The 22,278-nt window shown below is 41.7% G+C and overlaps 1 protein-coding gene and 1 pseudogene across 1 annotated transcript; both read left to right on the top strand.

The window, feature by feature from the left end:
- The first annotated feature begins 5,511 nt into the window (after positions 1 to 5,511).
- On the top strand, positions 5,512 to 21,180 carry gabarapl2 (GABA(A) receptor-associated protein like 2). The gene is made up of 4 exons (XM_080186814.1): positions 5,512 to 5,668; positions 16,670 to 16,725; positions 18,995 to 19,167; positions 20,755 to 21,180. Exons 1-4 carry the CDS (start codon positions 5,635 to 5,637, stop codon positions 20,843 to 20,845), a joined length of 354 nt encoding a protein of 117 aa, XP_080042940.1. The 5' UTR covers positions 5,512 to 5,634; the 3' UTR covers positions 20,846 to 21,180.
- On the top strand, positions 16,742 to 17,823 carry LOC145341836 (cytochrome c oxidase subunit 7B, mitochondrial pseudogene; annotated as a pseudogene).
- Positions 21,181 to 22,278: the final 1,098 nt, after the last annotated feature.

Here is a 22,278-nt window from a genome sequence, read left to right as displayed (position 1 = left end):
AAATGACTAAACACATTTTTCCCGGTAGGCAACTTATACTTTAAACTATAAAAATAAATTGTTATTTGTCATTTATCCCTCTCCCCGTGGAGATGCTTCCCAAAAAATTTCTAAGAGTGCAATTTTACAAAAAACTTCTCAAAGGGCCCCACCCCCAGGTTCTGCTCCTCACTCAGGCCCCACCCCTTTGGCACTGTTATAGTGCCTGGTGGGCATTGCCAGGGTGTCTGGTGGGCACTGCCAGGCTGGCACTGCCTCATAGGCACTGCCTGGCCATTCATCCAATCACCTGGGGGCTTCAATAGCCTTCGGTCTCCTGGTGAGTCCACCAGATCTGGTCTCCACTGGTGGAAACCACTGGGATTCTCTCTGGCATGTGGTCCGACCAGCAAGGAGGTAAGTGAGGCTGGACAATGCTGTGCCGAATGCATTAGTGACATGCTAAGCATTGGCTTTGCATATTATTTGCTGATTCCGCTGGAAGTACAGTGCCGGTTACATTGCATGCAGTGAGAAACAAGGCACAAACCCAATTTTTCGTTCCACATGCAATTTTACCAGCTCCCTGCACCGATCAACTGGTGCAACGAGCCAGTAAGATCGCACCCTATAAGTGTCATAAAAGTTTGAAAATGGGAGAGTTCCACATTAATTTTTGAGTAAGTTTGGCACTGCAATCTTCCCACACTGTCAGTTTTTCTGACAACTGGGAGATTTGCACTGGTAGCAAGGGCTGGGTTGGGGGGGCGGGCAGTTGGTGGGGGGGGGTGGGGGGGCGGGGTGTTGTGGTGGATCTAAGTGCGCCGGGGAAGCTGGTTGCAGGACACTTGGGTGCCATTGCTCAGGGTGCCCCAATGTCCTACTGAACCGGGAGACCTCCTGCCACCTCTTCCTTATTGGACCCCTCTCCCCCACCATTGGTGGCATATTCTCCCCCCCACATCAACATGGGTCATCCGCATCAGGGCATGAAAAACCCCCTCCTCCAAATGAGTCTCCTAACGGACCCTCTATGCCCCGCCCAACCACCCCCCGCCCCCCGCAGAGGTCCCCACCTCACATAGACCCCTCCTTGCAGAGCACACTCCTGCATAAGCCCCATCCTCATTGTGCATACCCCAGCCAGGTCATAGCCCCACCTCCATTCAGGACACACACTCCAGGCCCCACCCCTTTGACACTGCCATGGCATGCTTATGGTGCCCAATTGGGCACTGCCAATGTGCCTGATGGGCACTGCCCACCCCATGCCCCTGACCACCCAAAGGCTTCAATGGTCTCTGAACTGTCTAGTGTGGCCATGGCACCTGGTCTCTGCTAATGGAAATCAGCAGTGATTCTCACCAGCGTGACATCATGCCAGTGAGAGGGATCATTCCAAGAAGCTGGAAAATGCCCTGCGGGAATTGGTTAGGATTATGTTCAGTGGAGTTTAGAAGATTGAGAGAAGATCACATAAAAATTAGTAAAATTCTAACAGGATTAGACAGGGTAGAGTCAGAAAGAATGTGCTGATGATTGGGGAGTCCAGAACAATGGAGTCAAAATGTGTAAACCTTTTAGGACTGAGATGAGGAGAAATTTCTTCACTCAGGGTGTGGTGAATGTGTGGAATTCACTACTACAGAACATAGTTGAGGCCAAAACGTTATTTGATTTCAAGGAGAAATTAGATATAGCTTTTAAGGTTAAAGGGATCAAGGATATGTGGAAAGGTGGAATCAGGATATTGAATTTGATGATCGACCATGATCTAAATGAATAGTGGAGCAGGCTCAAAAGGCTGAATGGCCTACTCCAGCTTCTATTATCTTTGTTTCTATATAAGGTGAGTCCTTTTAACTCTCACTGATCAGCTTTGCACCCAGAAGCCAATCTTGCTGGCAAAACAAGTATAGCAAACCGATTCATGCCCAGTGTGAATCAGTTTCTTATCCTCATGCATGATCTTAGCAGCTCACCATGCTGATCAACCAGCGTGGAAAGCCGGTAAGATCGCGCCCACAATTTACAGTTGCTCCTGGCTTCCAAGGGGCTGCTTCCTTTTTATTTTCCCAGTGGGACAATGCCTAATCCCACTCTGAGAGTTATGTTGTAAATCCCTTCCTTTACTTCCAAGCTAGGTGAATCTTTCAGCTTCCTTTAGCTCCTCAAGAACTAAGTCTCCAACATGTGTACATGCTCTGATTCATTTCTGTGCAGTGACTGATAGAGTCAGTACTTTTTCTGCTTAAGGTGCAGGTCTAGCTCACTTTATTTCTTGCTCTCTACATCTCAGTTGGCTGCAGGGCATATGGGACAAAACTACAATGTGGTCTATCTGTGATATACCTGGGTTTATAGGGAAGCCTGTAACCTGACCTAAAAATGGTATCCTCTACCCTCTTCCTCATGACAACAGGAACACATTAGCTTTATATCAAAACAGAAATGCTCATCAGTTATTTTTGACCCTAACTTTCTTTCATCTTAGAAGTAATGATTGTTAACAGAACAACTCATTACAACTTAATAACTATAACACATTTCTTTGGGAGATTATGCCAGAAATCGCCGACCTCATCCACAGTTAGGATTTCCTATGCTACTGCAGTGAATGGACTTTTGGCTGACAGCCAATTTCTTGGTACTTGCTGACAGCAAGAGATTGAAGAATCCTGCCCTTAGGTTCTATTCATGGTATACTCAGTACCCACTGACATTGTCCCCAAGTATAAATACCTTGCACCTTCCTCACAATAAAACAATCTGAGTCTTCCTCAGATCTCTGACAATAAACCCATCTGGGCATACTGTCAGGCAGATTTCAGCACACGTCATATGACCCCTTTCATATATCCTTTATTTAAAACTATAATTCCAAACTATAATAATTTTTTAAAAACGTAATAATCTTATAAACCTCACACTGTAAAGCATTGGGGTCAGCTCTATAGTTTATTAAATTAGCTAGTAATACATTACATTGAAGATGTGCCTAAATTGTTGATTCCAGTTGCAAGCTCAAGGCTCCTTGGGGAGTTGCTATCTGCCTGTCTTCCATGATCTGTGCCTAGGTGGCCCTGAAGAAGGAACATGGTGTTTCAACTGGTACACTTAATACCTCCTGCAAACGCTGGGCTCTACGAGGTATACATTATTTCCTGGATGTTTACAATAAATTACAATTTTATTATAATTGTGTTTGTTTAGTATATTTATGGTGCCCGAGGGAATTGGCCTTAATGTGGTTTATTTACATTCAGTGCCATCAAAGCAATCCAATATGACTGTGACAAAGGTAAGCTATCCATCCTCTTTCTGCTTGACCTGTCGCCAGCCTTTTATATGACTGCACTGCACCATCCTCCTCCAAGCCTTTCTACTGTTGAACAACTGGGGGGAACTTCACTCACCTGCTACTATTCTTACCTGTTTAACCATAGCTAAAACTGTCAATAGCTCTCTACCACTCTCTTACAGTCATCTCTGGCAGCTTGAAAGGCCCTATCTTTGTTCTCCTCCTATTTGTCAACTAAATTCTTACCCTTGGCAACATTACCCAAAGTACATCAATTTCCACAAGTACACTGATGACACCTCATTCTGTTTCAACATCACCTCTTGAAATCACATCACTGTCCCTAAATTATCAGAATGTTTAACTAAAATCCATACTGGACAATCAAAATCCTCTTCCATTTATATATGTTGGGAAAATCAAAGTCAGTTTTTTGGCCCCTGCCACAAACTTCATTGTATATAGATAGATTCCATTCTTCTCCTTGTTATCTATATGAGGCTGAGGCTAGTTGCAATTTTGGCATCATACTTTATCTAGAGATGAGCTTTCAATGACATCAAAGTGTCATTAAGACCATCTATTTCCATCTCTGTAATATCTCTTTCCCTGTCTTGGATATTCTGCTTCTGAAACCCTCATCTATGCCTTTGTTACTTCCAGACTTGACTATTCTAACAGACTCTTGGCTGGTCTCCTTGTGCTGCCCTCCAAAACTCTGCTGTCATTGCCCTAGCTCACACAGTTCAATCACCATCCCCTGTGCTCACTGCACTGGTTCCTGGTTAAACAATGCCTCAATTTTAAAATGCTCATCATTATTTTAAATTTTAAAATCGTTTCCACCAATGGTGAGTATGCTTTTAGCTATCTGGGACTTACCTTGATTTCCTTGCCTAATCCTCTCTGCTTCTCTCCCTTGCTTTCCTACTTCATAGCTACTTTAAAACCTTCGACCATCTTTCCTAATATCTCCTTTTATGGCTCTGTGAAATACATTGGGAGATTAAATGCACCAAATAAATGTCAGGTTGTTTTTAATCGTTCATGGGATGTAGGCATCCCTAATTGCCCTTGAACTGAGTGGTTTGCTATGCTATTTCAGGATGAATTTGCTGTGGATCTGCAGTCACGTGTAAGCCAGACCAGGTAAAATTACCAGATTTCCCTCAGTGAAAGACATCGGTGAACCAGATGAGATCTTATGCTTTTTTTAATGACAATAAACAGTAGTTTCATGGTCATCATTAGACTTTTAATTCAAATGTCACCATTTGCCATGGTGGGATTCAAACACAAGTCATCAGAGCATTACTCTTGATCTCTGGGTTACTTGTTCAGTGACAATACCACAATGCCACTGTTTCCCCCAAGTTTGTTGTCAATCACTTGGCCTTTAGTCTCCAGTACTATACAAAAGTGATTCATTCCTAATTACACTGAGGAATGGTCTAGTGGGCCATTCAGGTATATCACGCCGCTACAAAGAGCGTGGACTGCAGCAGTTCAAGGAAGTGGCAACTGACCACCTTCTCAGGTCAACTGAATGGGGATGGCTAATAAATGGGTGGCAAGGTGGAACAGTGGTTAGCACTGCTGCCTCACAGTGCCAGGAACCCAGCTTGGGTCACTGTCTGTGTGGAGTTTGCATGTTCTCCCCATGAATGCATGGGTTTCCTCCCATGGTCCAAAGATGTGCACGTTAGGTGGATTGACTATGCTAAATTGCTCCTTAGTGTCAGGGGGACTAGCTGGGCTAAATGCAAGTGATTGTGGGGATAGGGCCTGGGTGGGATTGAGGTTGGTGCACATTCGATGGGCTGAGTGGCCTCCTTCTGCACTGTAGTGATTCTATAGCTATGGGGCAGTTGCTAATATGTTTACCCTTCCAACTGTGGTACTTGCACACTCAGTCAATCTGGAACCTAAAAGAAAGGAAACAGGGGACGTGTCAAAACATTTCTTCTTTAAAGTCACAAGTGATGCAATTTGATGGCCGAACTAATCTTTCGGACCAAACCATAGCAATATGAGGGATACTTCGAAGTTCAAAAATTATTCGTGTGAGACAAAAATGGAGCACTTGGAACGGTTATTCAGTCATGCAAACCAGAGACTGCGGTGTAAGATACTTCAATCGACAGGGTGTGTTGCGGCTGTCAGAAATCTCTTGGTATTGTCGTCTGAGGTTGTGTTGTTCCTCACCGCCACACCCCCCTATCTTTCAGTAACAAATAGTTGAGTCGGACAGGACATTTCCCTGCGCTTGATACAGTGCAGTGCTCTGAGACAGTTACGTTGTAGCAGCGTTTTGTTTCTTTTTAGTGAATAGATACTTTTATAGAGCGGGCAACATGAAATGGATGTTTAAAGAAGACCATTCATTAGGTGAGAGCACTGTTGGCGTCTCGGTTACGGATAGCAGCGGCAATGAAGCTATTCTGCTGGAGATGTCTAAGGGCCTAGTCCTGACCTGCGCAGTTTGTCTCTCTGGCCTCCTGTTTGTTTTTCTTCAGGGTGTGGAAATTGTTGCGTCTATTTGAGTTTTATTTAACAATTCGAGCAATGATTAATCCAGCGTTCGAATACCTATCTCTGCTCCAGTAGACCAGTCCCACATGAAAACCTGTTTTGTCCTGTAATTTCTATATTTGGGTATCACAACACAGTACAGAATTTAGAGATATTAATTCCCTAGGCCAGCTTTCCTAACCATTCCCTTTTAATATCGACACCCCTCATTCTCATTGGTTTCCTCGCACTTCTCAGTAGCATACAGCTCCAAGAAGCAGGTCAGATATCACGTATCACGTCAACTTCAAAGAATCATTTTTATAGTGACTTTCATCACCTAAGAATGTTGCAGACAGCTTATGAAGCATTGTTGAAATTAATAATCGTTGTCATATAGAGAACATATTTGCAAACAGCAGTTGGGTCCCTCAAAGCATAAATGACAAATTAGTTGGCTTTCGGTGGTTTTAATTAATTGGTTTTGGTAAGTATTGGCATCTACACAGGATAATTTTCTTGCTGTCGCAAATGGGATCACCTTGGATCCTTGTTTAAGCTCAATTCAAAGTTAGGGTCCTTGAGGACCCTGAGAGTTTCAGATTCCAAATCTGAAAATCCAAATCCTGTCCATGCCAAAATTAGAACAACAATGTATATACAGAGTTTTTAACATAAAATCTCCCAGAACTATTATAAAACTAAATATGACACTGAGATACATGAAGAGATATCAGAGCAGATGAACAAAAACTTGGTCGAAAAGGTAGGTTTTAAGGCATCTTTTTGGCAAACCAAATAAACTAAATTAAATCAGCTGAGGGACAAAGTGAAAGGGTCAGCCCCTTAAAAAGAGAGGGGGGGGGGGGGAACTGCCCGAAACAAAATAAACCAAAGTGAAAAGAAAATTAAAACATCAAATCCCACCCAGGGATGCCAAATGTTCACATATTGTATGAGGGTGGCACAGGTAGCACAGTGGTTAGCACTGCTGCTTCACAGCTCCGGCTCACGTCACTGTCTGTATGGAGTTTGCACGTTCTCCTTGTGTTTATGTGGTTTTCGTCCGGGTGCTCCAATTTTCTCCCACAGTCCAAAGGTGTGTGGGTTAGGTTGATTGGCCATGCGAAGAAATTGCCCCTTAGTGTCCAGGGTAGCGGAGGTTAGAGTGTTTAGTGGGTATAATATGTAGGGTTATGGGGGTAGAGCCTGGATAGGATTGTGGCCCATTGAGTCTGCACCGAACAAAGGGCCTCTTTCTGCACTGTAGGGTTCTATGATCTATAAACCAAAATGTGATTAAAAGGGTGAATAATACACCCTAGCCCCTGCAGAGCCCAACGGGCACAGAAGGCCTTGATGTTGCATGTGGACTCTGCATGCCCTCTCTCTAGGGACACCCGGCCATGAATGTAACCGCAGTAGAGGGGCAGACAGTCAGATCAGATGACCTTGTTGGTTGTCCGCAGCCTAGAGCTGTTTATGGCCAGGCTCAAGAAAAGGTTCACAAGAACATAAGAAATAGAAGCAGGAGTAGGCATCTAGCCCTTCGAGCCTGCCCCGCCATTCAATAAGATCATGGCTGATCTGTCATGGCTCAGCTCCACTTTCCCGCCCTCTCCCCATAACCCTTAATCCCCTCGCTTATCAAAAACCCATCAACCTGCGTCTTAAAAATATTTAGCGAGGCAGCCTCCACCACTTCAACGGGCAGAGAATTCCAGAGATTCACCACCCTTTGAGTGAAGAAGTTCCTCCTCAACTCCGTTCTAAACCGCCCCCCCCTTTATCTTGAGGCTGTGCCCCCTAGTCCTACTGTCCTTTCTGAGCGGGAAGAGTCTCTCCACCTCTATCCTATCCATCCCATTTATCATCTTATATGTCTCAATGAGATCTCCCCTCATTCTTCTAAACTCTTAACGAGTACAAGCCTAGTTTATTCAGCCTCTCCTCATAGCTCAACCCCCTCAACTCCAGCATCAGCCTAATAAACCTCCTCTGCACTCCCTCCAAGGCCAAAATATCCTTGCGTAAGTGCGGCGACCAAAACTGCACACAGTACTCCAGCTGCGGCCTCACCAGTGCCCTATACAGCTGCAGCAAGACCTCCCTACTTTTATATTCAATCCCCCTCGCTATGAAGGCCAGCATCCCATTAGCCTTCCTGACCACCTGCTGCACCTGCAGGCTGGGTTTTTGCGACTCATGCACAAGGACCCCGAGGTCCCTCTGCACCGTCGCCTGCTGCAGTTTTTCGCCACGTAAGTAATAGTCCTTCCTACCATTATTCCTACCAAAGTGGACCACCTCACACTTGCCAACATTAAATTCCATTTGCCAGCTCCTGGCCCATTCGCCCAGCCTATCTAGATCCTTCTGCAGACTCTCCACACCCTCTGCACAATTTGCCGTTCCACCAATCTTGGTGTCATCAGCAAATTTCAACACCATACACTCGGTTCCCTCCTCCAGATCATCTATATAAATGGAGGTCCACAAGGAGGTCCACCGCCTTCCCTGTGCCCCCCATGTCCCCCCAGCCACCAGGTGAGGTAGGTTTTAAGGAGTGTCTTAGAGGAAAGAAAAGTGAAGAGGTGTAGAAAGGGTATTTGAGAGCTTGGGGCTGAGACAGCTTGTAGTACAGCCATCAATGGTGGAGCAATTGAGAAAGGGGATATACGAGAAATTGGAATTAGATGAGCACAGTTATCTTAGAGGATGTTAGGGGTAAAAGTGATTACAGAGGTAGGGAGGATCCAGGAAATGGAAGAATTTGAAAGCAAAGATGAAAATTTTAAAATCTAGACATTGTATGAGAGGTGCCAATGTAAGTCAATGAGCATAGGGTAATAGAGGAACAGGACATGGTGCAAATTAAGACATGGGCAGCAGAGTTTTAGATGAACTCAAGTTTAGGAGTGTAGAATGTGGGAGATTGGCCAAACGTTGGAATAGACAAGTCTAGGTTATTAGCCTTTTTATCATAGTAAGTTGTTGACTATAATTCATATTTCCCCTTCTGCAATACCATCTTTCTCTATCCTTGTCTCTATTCCACTGCCAATGAAATTCCCATCCATTTCAACTCCAGACTTGATTTTCTAATAATTCCCTTGCTGATTCCTAACTCTACTCCACTTCATGAACCATGTGCACATTTTGTTCTCATAAGAAGTCATTGACTTGAATGTTAACTTTGTTTTTCTCTCCACAGATGCTGCCTGATCTACTGAATATTTAAAGCATTTTGTATTTTTATTTCAGATTCCAACATTGATAGTATTTTGCTGTTGTCATCTCCACATTAAATTGTATGCTCCCGTCCTCGCTTTCCACTGACTCCCCATCTCCCAACACGTTGAATTCAAACTTCTGACATTGGTTTACAATTTTTCTAGCAGCCAATGTAACACCACCACTAATGAAGCAAGGGTGACGAAAACAGGGAACTACAGGCTAGTTACCCTGACCATGATCGCAAAATGCTGCAATTTACTCTTCTTGTGCTGAATTTCACATATTACTCCTTTTTCTGGCAACACCCCTTCCAAACTACATACCTCCTCATCTCTTACCATCAAAAATTGACTTGCTCCTGTGTCTCTCAAAATTTTAACTTCTTTATCTGCTCCTCTTGGTACACATGAGTAAACTTTGCCCACACAAGTAATTTCTTTCTTATCAATTAACTCCTCGCCAGGCTGTACATTCTTTTGCACCTCTTTTGCTTCAATTGGGCTTTCCTTTACCACTTTAACAAACCCCACTGGCTTATCCTGTTTTACCACGTCAGTCTCCCCAGGGCTTTTCTTTAACCACCAACACTGCGACTTTGCATGGCCTAATTTATTATAGTGAAAACATCTGAGGTATTTAATTTCTCTTTCATCTTCCTGTATTTTCTGTATAATCTGAGGTACACTGTCTTTATTATCTCCCACAAGGTCTCCTTTACCTTTACACCTGAAGATTTCTCTTTTCCCCAGTTTCTATCCCTCATAGGCTCAAACTGATGTCAGAAACCAAACTTTGATACTTGAACTAATTCACAATCATCTACCATTTCTGCTGTTAACTTCACAGTTTTAACCCTCTGCTCTTCCAAATGAGTTCACTCTGCATCAGGAAATTAATTTTTAAAGTCCTCCAAAATAATCATTCCTCTAAGAGCTTAATACATCTAGTCTATTTTCAAAGCCCTCATTCACCTATCAAAATTACTCTGTTTGATCCTTTCAAATTCTATGTACATTTGACCAGGTTCTTTTCTTAGATTTCTAAACCGTTGTCTGGAGGCTTCTGGTACTAGTTCATATGCGCCTAAGGTAGCTTTTTTCACTTCATAATACTTCCTAGATATCACTTCTGATTCAAATGACCCAGCTTTTATCAAACAAAGTTTATTTAAGAATATAGTTAACATGTATAGTAAGAATATGAGCAATAACTGTTATCAATTACAAACAAAACAACACAATAATGTATAACCCTCAACAAATATATATAAGATGTTTCAATCAAACCAATCCCATAAACAAATCTTTCCACAGATTTAAAGTAGCAAGGATTAATGCTCACATGATACTGGGACTGAGTCCTTTTGATGGATGCTCCAATTCTTTTGACACACTCCAAACAGCTTGAAGTCAGAATAGTTTCCCAGAATATCAGGGAGATAATCTGGTCAAGCCACCAACAGCAGATTTTCTACTGCAGGAAGGCAAGAAACCTTGCTTTCAGCTAACCAGCAGAACTTCCACACCCAGGGAGGGGGAGACAGAGACTGCTTTCAGTTTGACATCCACTTTCTTCTAAACTAAACAGGCAAAAACAGAAAATGAAAGCTTGAATTCCCTAGGATGGAAAAAAAACTGCCCAGAATCCATGACCTTCCTCCTAATGATGCAGGGCCATAATTTAACTCTGAGTAAGAATAAACAAACCCCATTTAAACCACTGATGGAGCAATAAAACGACTCCTACAGACAGCCCGGTAATAATAAGAGAACGTGATTTTTACAAAACTCTTCAAGGTACACTAATGTCACAAGATAGATAGCCTTTTGAATCCCTACTGATATGGGGAGTGGGCAGTAAAGTGGAGTTGAGGCAGATGATCAGTGATGATCCTATTGAATTCCGTAACAAGCTCAAGGGGCCAAGTGGCCCACTTCTGCTCCTACTACCCTTCCCCATTGCAACAATCTCCTCCACTGGTATGAACCTATATGTGCAACTCTAATTTCCCTTGCATCCCCACTTCCTCATTCCATCTTCAGTGGCAGAGTTTTCAAAATCTTGAGTCTGGACTTTACCACACATTCCCTAAACCTGTCTACTTTCTTTTCTCCCCACATTCAAAATTCTCCAAAACATATTTTGATTATGCCTTCAATCGCATTTCCTAACTCTTCATCTAGAATTTGATGTCCATTTTCCTTCCGTTAAAGCTATGGATTGAGTGCTATGTTTGAGCCACAATATAAGCACAAGTTGTCATATCATCAAGTTGCAAGCTATCAATTGTTGATTGCAATTACTTGTGTCAGTATCAGCATAAGGAAAACTAACTGTAATATTTTCTAGCTGTTTATTTTAACATGGTATTATGGTATTTAATTTTAGAGAGAGTGCTGTTGTTGATATAGCAGGGAGAGGAATAGCATGATAATGTGTTAAATGCTCATCTGCTAATAATGCCACTGTAATTTTCAGCTAGACAACATAAAAGTGTAAAACATAAAAATAGCTCTCTATTCCACTGCCTGCCACAAAGCCTTATGGGCCTCATCAGAAGATGGCTGCCTTGCTGCCCTTACCTTGTGTCATTTGCTGTCTCCTGCTCTTAGAGACTGTACTTGTCATCCAATGAAGAAATATTCCATTGAAGCTTGCAACTAGAGATTTAGTGTTTGAGAACTGGGAGTACTGTTTGATGCGATATTTCTTTTTATCCTTTGTCATACTATAATTATTCAACTTCATAATTAACATGCAGATCAAAGCAGCAATATTAATGTGAGAACATCTGAATTCAGACTTTGCCTTTCAATGAGCTGCGAACTCAAATCTTTCATAGTGAACTATATTTATTAATAGTAGTTGACTGGTGGTTTCTCATAAGCCTGCATTAACAATTAGTTACATTTCTGAAGAAACAAGGAGTTGCCCATCGCCAATTGCCCTTGAAAAGGTGATAGTGAGCTGTCTTGAACGGCTGTAATCCATGTGGTGTAAGTTAAGGTGGTAGTAGTAGATGGGGTGTTCGTCAAACAGACTACTGTGTTGTTGGAACTGCACACATTCAGGCAAGTGGAAATCCAGTAACCTTTCTATTGAACTCCCCTGGCCATACCTACCCAGTTCTGCATATATTTTTCAAATGGCTTCTTCCCTAAACATTTTATTATAATTAGTTTTTGCATCCCTCACAAATGAAATTTATTAGGACAAGAAAGGTTATCATTCATTCCAAACTCATTCTTTTCAATATGAAATCAAACAACTTTTTTTATCCTTAACTTGAGGGTCATTCTGTGTTGACTGCAATTGTTTCAGCAACTAAATCCAATTTATTAACAGCCGAAGTGAACAAAAGTACTCGCAATATAAAATATATAAAGATTCTGCAAGAGCTGGCTACTGTTTTTAACCAGTTGCATAGTCAGTACAAGGGTGTTGAGTGTCTGGAATGAGCTGCCAGAGACAGTAGTGGAGGCAGGTACAATTTTGTCTTTTAAAAAGCATTCAGACAGTTACTTGGGTAAGATAAATATAGAGGAATATGGGCCAAATGTCAATAATTGGGACTAGCTTAGTTATAAAACAGGGCAGCATGGACAAGTAGGACCAAAGGGTCTATTTCCATACTGTAAACCTCTATGGGTTTCTTCTGGGTACTCCAGTTTCCTCCCAAAGTCCAAAGATGTGCAGGTTAGGTTGATTGGCCATGCTAAGAAATTGTCCTTTAGTGTCCAGGGATGCGTAGATAAGAGGGATTAGTGGGTATAATATGTAGGGATATGGGGGTAGGGTCTGGGTGGGATTGTGTTCGGTGCAGACTCGATGGGCCGAAGGGCCTCTTTCTGCATTGTGGGGTTCTATGATTCTATGATTCTAAGTTTAACATACACAAGGTATATTCCAAAATGTGTTCATTATAGCAACAGCTTAATAACCTTGTATCATTACTTACTCAACTCATTTGTTAAACTCTTGCTTTGGAACCAAATGGGCCATCTTCTCTAGGTTGCATTTTTGTTTTCTTTCAAATTAGCACCTGCACAAAATATTCATAATACTTGACAGTAAATCATAATGTAGACACTTGTAAGAATTAAATATATTCTGATGCTTAGACACTTAAAACATAAGTACACATGTGATTAAGGCTGAGTGACTTTCAACTTGGAGCTGGTTATCAAGAATTTAAAGTCATCGTGTTATCAGAACAGCTTGCACACATTGTTGCAGCTATATCAGTGACTCCAAGATGTCAGCATTTATTCTTTCATTCAAAGTAATAGTATAATTGTGAATTTATTTGTTATTTCCAGTTTTTTGGGTTTTACAGAAAAATTGAAGTATTAGTCCCCGGGTAAATCACTGAGCAAATTAGGTTTATTTTCTCTGGTGTTTAAAAGAGTAAGAGTTGATCTCATTGAAACATACAAGATTCTGAAGGGGCTTAATAAGTTGGATGCTTCTACTGGTCAGGGAACACTGTCTCAGGATAAGGGGCCGATCATTTAAGATTGAGATGAAGGGAAAATTACTACACGCAAAGGGTTGCGAATTTTGGAATTCTCTGCCTCAGAAGGTTGTGAATGCTTCATCACTGAATACATTTGAGGCTGGGATAGAGAAATATTTGGTATATCATTGAATTGAGGGAAATTTTGTTTCTGTCTTCACGGAGGAGGATGTGAATAATTTGCCGGGTGTTAGCGATGGAAAGGTGGTAGGAATGGAGGGTCTTAATGACATTACTGTTACTAGAGAGGTGGTGCTCGACAGACTGGAGGGGCTGATTGTGGACAAGTCCCCAGGACCGGATGGAATGCATCCGAGGGTTCTGAAAGAAATGGCGGAGGTTATAGTGGATGCCTTGGTGGTTATTTTCCAGACGTCGCTGGATTCCGGGGAAGTGCCGGAAGATTGGAAAACGGCTAATGTTACGCCGTTGTTTAAGAAGGGTGCCAGGCAAAAGGCGGGGAATTATAGGCCGGTTAGTTTAACGTCTGTGGTAGGTACAATGTTAGAATCCATCATTAAGGAGGAAATTGCGAGGCATCTTGAAGGGAATTGCTTGATAGGGCGGACGCAACACGGTTTCATTAAAGGGAAGTCGTGTCTGACAAATTTACTGGAGTTCTATGAGGATGTGTCTAGGGCGGTGGATAGAGGAGAGCCGGTGGATGTGGTCTTTCTGGATTTTCAGAAGGCATTTGACAAGGTACCTCACAAGAGGTTATTGCAGAAGGTCAGGGGACATGGAGTTGGGGGTAGGGTGTTAGCGTGGATAGAGGATTGGTTGTCAAATAGGAGGCAGAGAGTGGGGGTCAATGGGTGCTATTCGGATTGGCGGTTGGTGACTAGTGGGGTGCCCCAGGGGTCGGTGCTGGGGCCTCAGCTATTTACCATTTATATAGATGATCTGGAGGAGGGAGCCGAGTGCAGGGTGTCGAAATTTGCTGATGACACCAAGATTGGGGGAAAGGCAAATTGTGCGGAGGGTGTGGAGAGTCTGCAGAAGGATCTAGATAGGCTGGGCGAATGGGCCAGGAAATGGCAAATGGAATTTAATGTTGGCAAGTGTGAGGTGGTCCACTTTGGTAGGAAGAATGGTAGGAAGGACTATTACTTACGTGGCGAAAAACTGCAGCAGGCGACGGTGCAGAGGGACCTCGGGGTCCTTGTGCATGAGTCGCAAAAACCCAGCTTGCAGGTGCAGCACGTGGTCAGGAAGGCTAATGGGATGCTGGCCTTCATAGCGAGGGGGATTGAATATAAAGGTAGGGAGGTCTTGCTGCAGCTGTATAGGGCATTGGTGAGGCCGCAGCTGGAGTACTGTGTGCAGTTTTGGGCGCCGCACCTGCGCAAGGATATTTTGGCCCTGGAGGGAGTGCAGAGGAGGTTTACTAGGCTGATACCGGAGTTGAGGGGATTGAGCTATGAGGAGAGGCTGAATAAACTAGGCTTGTACTCGTTAGAGTTTAGAAGAATGAGGGGAGATCTCATTGAGACGTATAAGATGATGAATGGGATGGATAGGATAGAGGTGGAGAGACTCTTCCCGCTCAAAAAAGACAGTAGGACTAGGGGGCACAGCCTCAAGATAAAGGGGAGGCGGTTTAGAACGGAGTTGAGGAGGAACTTCTTCACTCAAAGGGTGGTGAATCTCTGGAATTCTCTGCCCGTTGAAGTGGTGGAGGCTGCCTCGCTAAATATTTTTAAGAAGCGGGTTGATGGGTTCTTGATAAGAGAGGGGATTAAGGGTTATGGGGAGAGGGCGGGAAAGTGGAACTGAGCCACAACAGATCAGCCATGATCTTATTGAATGGCGGGGCAGGCTCGAAGGGCTAGATGGCCTACTCCTGCTCCTATTTCTTATGTTCTTATGTTCTTATGAAATGCAGAACAGGCAGGGAAGTGGTGTTGAGGCTCAAGGTCGGCCATGATCGTGTTGAATGGCAGAGCAGGCTTGCCATATAAGAGGGAACCGAGTGCAGGGTGTCGAAATTTTCTCTTGCTATTAATTCCCTTTCTGTTGATTTGGAGTTTTTATGGAGAACAAGAAAATTATCACTATTACTTGTTTTTATCTAAAATATATTATTATTCACCGATGTTCACTTAAGACCTCATGAAAGAGAGAAATCGTGTAAACATTTTCTTGTGTCTACATACAGTTTGAACAAATATCCCCCACCTCTCTGCCCTGTGCACTTAAGACAGCCAGTAAACAAATAATCACAAGACCTTCAATGATGACTGTAATCAGTATATTTATGCCACATGAACAGGAAAATTCCAACTTTAACTGTTGACTTGACAGTTGTTAGGAAAGAAGTAGGAATGATTACGGCACTCTTTCAGTTACTGCTGGGCTGTCTTGGAAGGCATTGGTCTTTCGCTAACAAGAGATCTTGCTGCAGGCAAAAATCTTTCCTTAAAACTACTTTTATTTACATAACTAACAATATACAAGATACAGAATATCACCACAGTGTGACTGCACCTCTCTTAGGTTCTTATTACTCATCTTTGAATGGCATCATTATGACATTTTTCCTAATGCACATGCTCAGTAGTTATTATAGTATTAGATTTAACCCTTTACGTCTCCCCTAAGCCTTTATCCCTACATTATGATATAGACATCCTCTAGATTCTTCGATTAGGCGAAATGAATATTGGTCTGGCTTCCCACTATTGATCAATATTAAGTAACATAGAATCCCCACGGTGCAGAAGGAAGCCATTTGGCCCATCAAGTCTCCATCAACTCTCCAACAGAGCATCTTATCTATCTCCGTAACCCCACACGTTTACCTGCTGACCTACACACCTTGAGGCACTAAAGGGCAATTTAACATGGCAAATTCACCTAACCTGCACATGGTTACATGGGTGTAAGGTGAGGACAGGGCATGGACTGGATGTGACTGATGGAAAGAGAGCATGCTGAAGGTCACACATGAATAATTGTCCCATGAGCAAGGCACTGGAGGTCAACTGTGGTACGCGGAACCTTAACCTGTGCAAAAGAATCAGCAATATTAAGCCAGGGGTAAGAAGATGTGAGAAAAAATGTACATTGTTAGGTAAATGTGTATGAGAAATTTCTTACTATTCATAATGACCTTTACTTTACAGAACACAGGTGTGTTGAATCTGCCAAAATCAGAGCTAAATATCCAGACAGAGTACCGGTGAGTATCGTTTCAGTAAAATGGTTTAAGAATTATTTTTGTATTGTGCTTTGACAAAAAAGAGGAATTACTTCAACTTCTTACAATAACTCTTTCAAACTTAACATTCAAAGATACAGGTCCTCCTGGGTTTTGTCTACTTGATAAGATCATGGTCAAAGCTCCAAACAACTTCAAAACAGTGACAAGAATCAATAATAGTTTCTAAAAGGAAAGCAGATAAATATTTGAAAAGAACACATTTAAAGTTACATAGAACAGCAGAATGGTACAGTTATGGTGGATTCATTGGCCTACTTCAATTAAATCTATGTAAAATTATTGAATTTTACCAAAGTCACTAAATTGAAGCAAAAATATTTAAACTGGCATTTCTTTAGATTGCCCCTTTGTAATTTCTTGCAGTCTTGGGCAGAGCAGGTGCCATACCAAGCTGTGCTATAACCAGAAATAATGCTTTCAAAGGTACATCTGTAAAGTTGGTGAGAGTTATAGGGAGTGGGGGTGGTGGGGGTTGCTGCAAAACAGGTTGTTGGTGATCTGGACATCTAAAAACATGAAGCTCTCGACCATTATGCAGTAACTAATAAACAATGGGCTGGTTAGCTCAGGTTGTTAGAGAGAGGTGGTAATAACACCAATGTCCCTGTACTAGTCACATGTTCACTCGTGGCCAGCTGCCATGTTGTTTTGCTGAAGGGTAAAGGGGCACGCAGTGGAGATGGTGCCTCTCACCAGGAGCTTGTTGTCTTTGTCTGGTCGGAGCATTCGCCAAATTGCAACAAAGCGAGTTCACCATAAACCTGGCCCTGACTTCCATGACAAGTATGGAAATGCGATCCTTGTGGGGGGGATTAGCATTCACCGTTTCAGTATGCGGTTATGTTGCAACACAGATTGGGCTCACATGGAACTTGTCTCCTATTGGCAAAATCACCCCTCAAAACTGGAGGGAAGACTAGGTGAACAGACCAAGTGTTAACAAGCAGTTGCGTACAGATGGGCAAATTTGCTTCTAGCCTCATGGCTTCTGCTGTACTGATTACTTCTGTATATTGGGTTTCATAAATCAATAAATTATATAAACATTAAAAAAAACAGCATTTATATGCAGACATATACTGACCATCCATCAGGACCTTTGTTATTGACACAAAACTTGAATGTACGTACACTTCGGCAGAATGATTACATTACTTTGTTTTATTAAGCAAACAAGTTTATCTTTTTAATATTTTATGATACTTTCTATAAGCGTACATCATTTTAACAGTAAAGACGTTTCTGAAGTACATTTGTGATCATTAGGTACCTGCCCAACATTTGCCCCAAATAAAAATAGAAAAAGCTGGAAACACTGAACAGCTTAGGCAACATCTGTGAAGAGAGGAAGGTAGGGCTAAAAAAAACCCTGTTTTGTCCCAGTTTGCATTATAGTTCTTTAAATGAGATAGTTACAGCAATGTTTATGAAGCTTTTCTCCAAGTGCCTGAAATCACCAATTTGATTTATTATTGTCATTGTGTTAACATACAGTGAAAAGTATTGTTTCTTGCGTGCTATACAGACAAAATATGAGGGATTGTAGACTGTAATGTCACAGGCATGGCTAGGGTGTACAGGAAGATCAACTTAATGCAAGATAAGTTCAGTCAAAAGTCTGACAGCAGCAGAAAGAAGCTGTCCTTGAGTTGGTTGGTAAGTGACCTCGGACTTTTGTATGTTTTTCCAGAAGGAAGGAGGTGGAAGTGAGAATGTCCAGGGTGCATGGGGTCCTTAATTATGCTGGCTGCTTTGCCAAGGCATCGGCAAGTATAGACAGAGTCAGTGGATGGGAGGCTGGTTAGTGTGATGGATTGGGCTACACTACCTTCACGACCTTTTGTAGTTCCTTGCAGTCTTGGGCAGAGCAGGAGCCATACCAGGCTGTGATACAACCAGAAAGAATGCTTTCTATACATCTGCAAAAGTTGGTAGAAGTCGTAGCTGAAATGCCAAATTTCCTTAGTCTTCTGAGAAAGTAGAGGCGTTGGTGGGCTTTCTTAACTATAGTGTCGGCATTTTGCAAGATCAGAAACAGTAAGGTAAGTGCAGTCCCTTGTAGTGTACCTACCACACAACGTAGTCCATGTTAGTGACATATTTGTTGCCTATTTAATACATTCATAAATAGGAAGTATCTGCTAAATATTTGTAAGTTTTATTGAAAATCTATTCATAATGTCAAAATATTTTAAATTTACTTATGATTGTTTTGTTTTCCCAAAAGGTGATAGTGGAGAAGGTATCTGGCTCACAAATCGTGGATATAGACAAAAGAAAGTATCTGGTGCCCTCTGATATCACAGTGGCGCAGTTCATGTGGATTATTAGGAAACGGATCCAGCTGCCATCTGAGAAAGCCATCTTCCTTTTTGTAGATAAAACAGTCCCTCAATCCAGGTCAGTGTTTCATGACTTGCAATTGGCTTATTTTGAGACAAACGGCATTAATGCTATAAATGAAAATCTCCATATGCAATGAAATAAATATTAAAATAACTTTTCTATTCATTGAAATAAAAAGTTGAATATTTAAAATGGGATTATTCTTTGTGTAAAGCAGATGTCTTCAATTTTTATTTACCTTTTAATTCATGGAACTAGATGTTATGTACCTGACTCTTGAATGTGATTTTATCTGTAATATTATTATGGCATTTAAACACTGTAATGAGTACAATTAATGGAATAAAAAGGCTACTTAACAACCATAGGAAGTCCCAATTATTCTCATAACTTCTTTGGGATTTGTCACTCAAGCCATTTAATATAATCAGCATTCTACTTTTATCCATCATTTATCCTCTACATTTGGTGATGTCCTTTCTGAGTTGTGTATCTTTTTGTATGATGTGTATACAATCTGTATTTTCATTGCAAATGTAAAATGGATTTGTTTAGAAAATCTCTGCAAGAGCATAGTATATTTTCTGTACTGAGTAGGCTTGATGGACTGATCTACTAGTTTGAGAGCCCAGTATTCATTACTGAAAAAAAGAGACATGTTGCAAAAGCTCTTTGTCTTGCACTCAATTGCAGGAATGTTAAATTTCAAGTGATTACAACAATTTTTATACTGCAGCAAGAAAAGGTGCTGATTGGTTGGCAAGTCCACTCTGGATGAGGCATTGCCATGGAGAAAGCAACAGGGAACTATAGGCCCACAAGCTCCTGGGTAATTTAGAAAATGCAAACACTTGAACATATTCCTTTTGTTTGCAGAAAGTTAGTCCCTGCTTATCAATGTATGCCACTTAGCAAACATGAATGAGCCATGTTATGAGATCGACTGATTCTCTTAACAGTGTTGTTAGTGTAGCGAATAGGATTGTTCAGCAAGTGTTCCTCAATTGCAGAATCAATAGAACCAGTCAGAGCCTGGTTCTCTCCCACATTTGCTGATTGTGATCCTAACAACAGCAAATGTGGAAGAGAAATGGCTTGATTGGTGAAACAATTCTTTGAAAAATGTTCAAATTCATTTACTGATATTTTGAACGAGGTCTACAAACAATAGAAATATGTTCAAGCGTTGTGCCTTTTCTGAATTACCCAGGAGCTTGGGAGCCTATTGTTCCCTGTTGCTTGCTCAATAGCAAATCTTTTGTCTATTTCAAATAACTGAAGGAATATGCTGTTTGATTCAATTAGCCAGTCAATCATGGGGGGGCAGGGGAAGGGAGTGACAATCAGGCAAGAAGAGAATACTGACTGCTGATGGGTGTGGGGGAGAGAGAAACTGAGGGCTGGTGTGTGTGTGTGTGTGCGCGTGCGAGAGAAACAAAGGATGTGCGTGTGAGAAACAGTACAAAGTACACTCATTGGCCCTGAAATGAAAGACATTTGAAATGTGGACCTTTGCATGAAAAGGTTGGACTAGCCTGCTTAATTAATTGACCACATTATAGTTCTGCAGCTCTATCACCATCAGAACTGTTAAAAGTACAGTGCTTTATTATGATGCTCATTGTTTGTTTCTCTTTATAGTTTGACCATGGGCCAACTGTATGAGAAGGAAAAAGATGAAGATGGATTTTTGTATGTGGCTTATAGTGGTGAAAACACGTTTGGCTTCTAAATATCTGTGCTTTAGCTCACAGCCACAGTTAATGCTCACCAGTGGAAAGCCTACTTGTACTGTAGATACACTCTCTTTTTGGAATATGATCTTGTGCTGAACATTAATCATAATGAATGCATTTATTACTTGTTTCAAACTATATTCACTTTATTGTGTTTAAATTAATATATAAGCAGATTTGTTTTCTTTGTTGCAGTTAAGTATTGTGACATGCCTGCTGTTTTCAATTTTTAATTAGTTTAGACCCCTATTTAAGAAAAGTTGTGTAAATATTGAATGATAAGGTGGCTGGAACAACCTAAACAACAATAAAAGACATCAGAATTTAGAAATGTGTTTTTTGTTAAATTACAGTCTTAATAATGTTTGATTTTGCACATTAAAGTAATATGATAAATGTCAAAAATATCTTCAAGACAGAGGAAATCTATGTTGTATCTTAAAGTACGTTTTATTTATTAGTCACAAGTAAGGCTTACATTGACACTACAGTGAAATTACTGTGAAATTACCCTAGTCACCACAGTCCAGCGCCTGTTCAGGTCGAAACATCGAACCAGCACTTCTTTTGGAATGTCAAAGGAAACCAGAGCACCCAGAGGAAACCCATGCAGACATGGGGAGAATGTACAAATTCCACACAGACAGTGACCCAAGCCAGAAATCGAACCCGGATCCCCGGCACTGAAGCAGCAGTGCTAACCACTGTGCTACCATGCCACCCCATAATAAACACACAGTAATGGTTATGCAATAATGCTACAATAGAATACAAGATTAAGAATACTTGGTAATAGAAAGGAGATTGAATTCCACAGGATTAACACATCGGGCAATATTTTACTGTCTCACCTGCCAATGGGAATCATAGTGGGTGGGACACGGACTATGTAAAAGTCTGTTGACCTCGGGCGGGATTTTCCAGTCTAGGGGCGAGCGCAGCTGGAAAATCCCACCCATTGTTCCTTCACTCAGGTTCATATCTAGTTCAGATTCATTCCATGGAAATCTCTTGTCGTAGTTGACTGTTGTAGGTTTTTTTTAAATATCGAGAGTATTTTAATTTAACTCAATTCTTAATTATGCAGTTACCTAACTTCTAATTAACCCAAAAATATCCAATAAATGTATTTGATTCAAACATAATAAGAACATAAGAAATAGGAGCAGGAGTAGGCCATCTGGCCCTTCAAGCCTGCCCCGCCATTCAATAAGATCATGGCTGATCTGTCGTGGCTCAGTTCCACATTCCCGCCCTCTCCCCATAACCCTTAATCCCCTCTCTTATCAAAAACCCATCAACCCGCGTCTTAAAAATATTTAGCGAGGTAGCCTCCACCGCTTCAACGGGCAGAGAATTCCAGAGATTCACCACCCTTTGAGTGAAGAAATTCTTCCTCAACTCCATTCTAAACCGCCCCCCCCTTTAT

This window comes from Carcharhinus amblyrhynchos, chromosome 4 (genome assembly GCF_965287045.1).
Source record: "Carcharhinus amblyrhynchos chromosome 4, sCarAmb.v2.hapA, whole genome shotgun sequence".
NCBI lineage: Eukaryota > Metazoa > Chordata > Chondrichthyes > Carcharhiniformes > Carcharhinidae > Carcharhinus > Carcharhinus amblyrhynchos.
Note: the sequence above shows the minus strand (reverse complement) of the source record. Positions and strands in the feature narration are given on the sequence as shown.

Excerpts from the sequence above, each read along its gene's own strand:
- gabarapl2 (XM_080186814.1), top strand. The coding sequence starts at position 5,635 with ATGAAATGGATGTTTAAAGAAGACCATTCATTAG. Across the intron at positions 5,669-16,669 it reads TAAAGAAGACCATTCATTAG|AACACAGGTGTGTTGAATCT; the intron begins GTGAGAGCACTG and ends TTTACTTTACAG. Across the intron at positions 16,726-18,994 it reads AATATCCAGACAGAGTACCG|GTGATAGTGGAGAAGGTATC; the intron begins GTGAGTATCGTT and ends TTTTCCCAAAAG.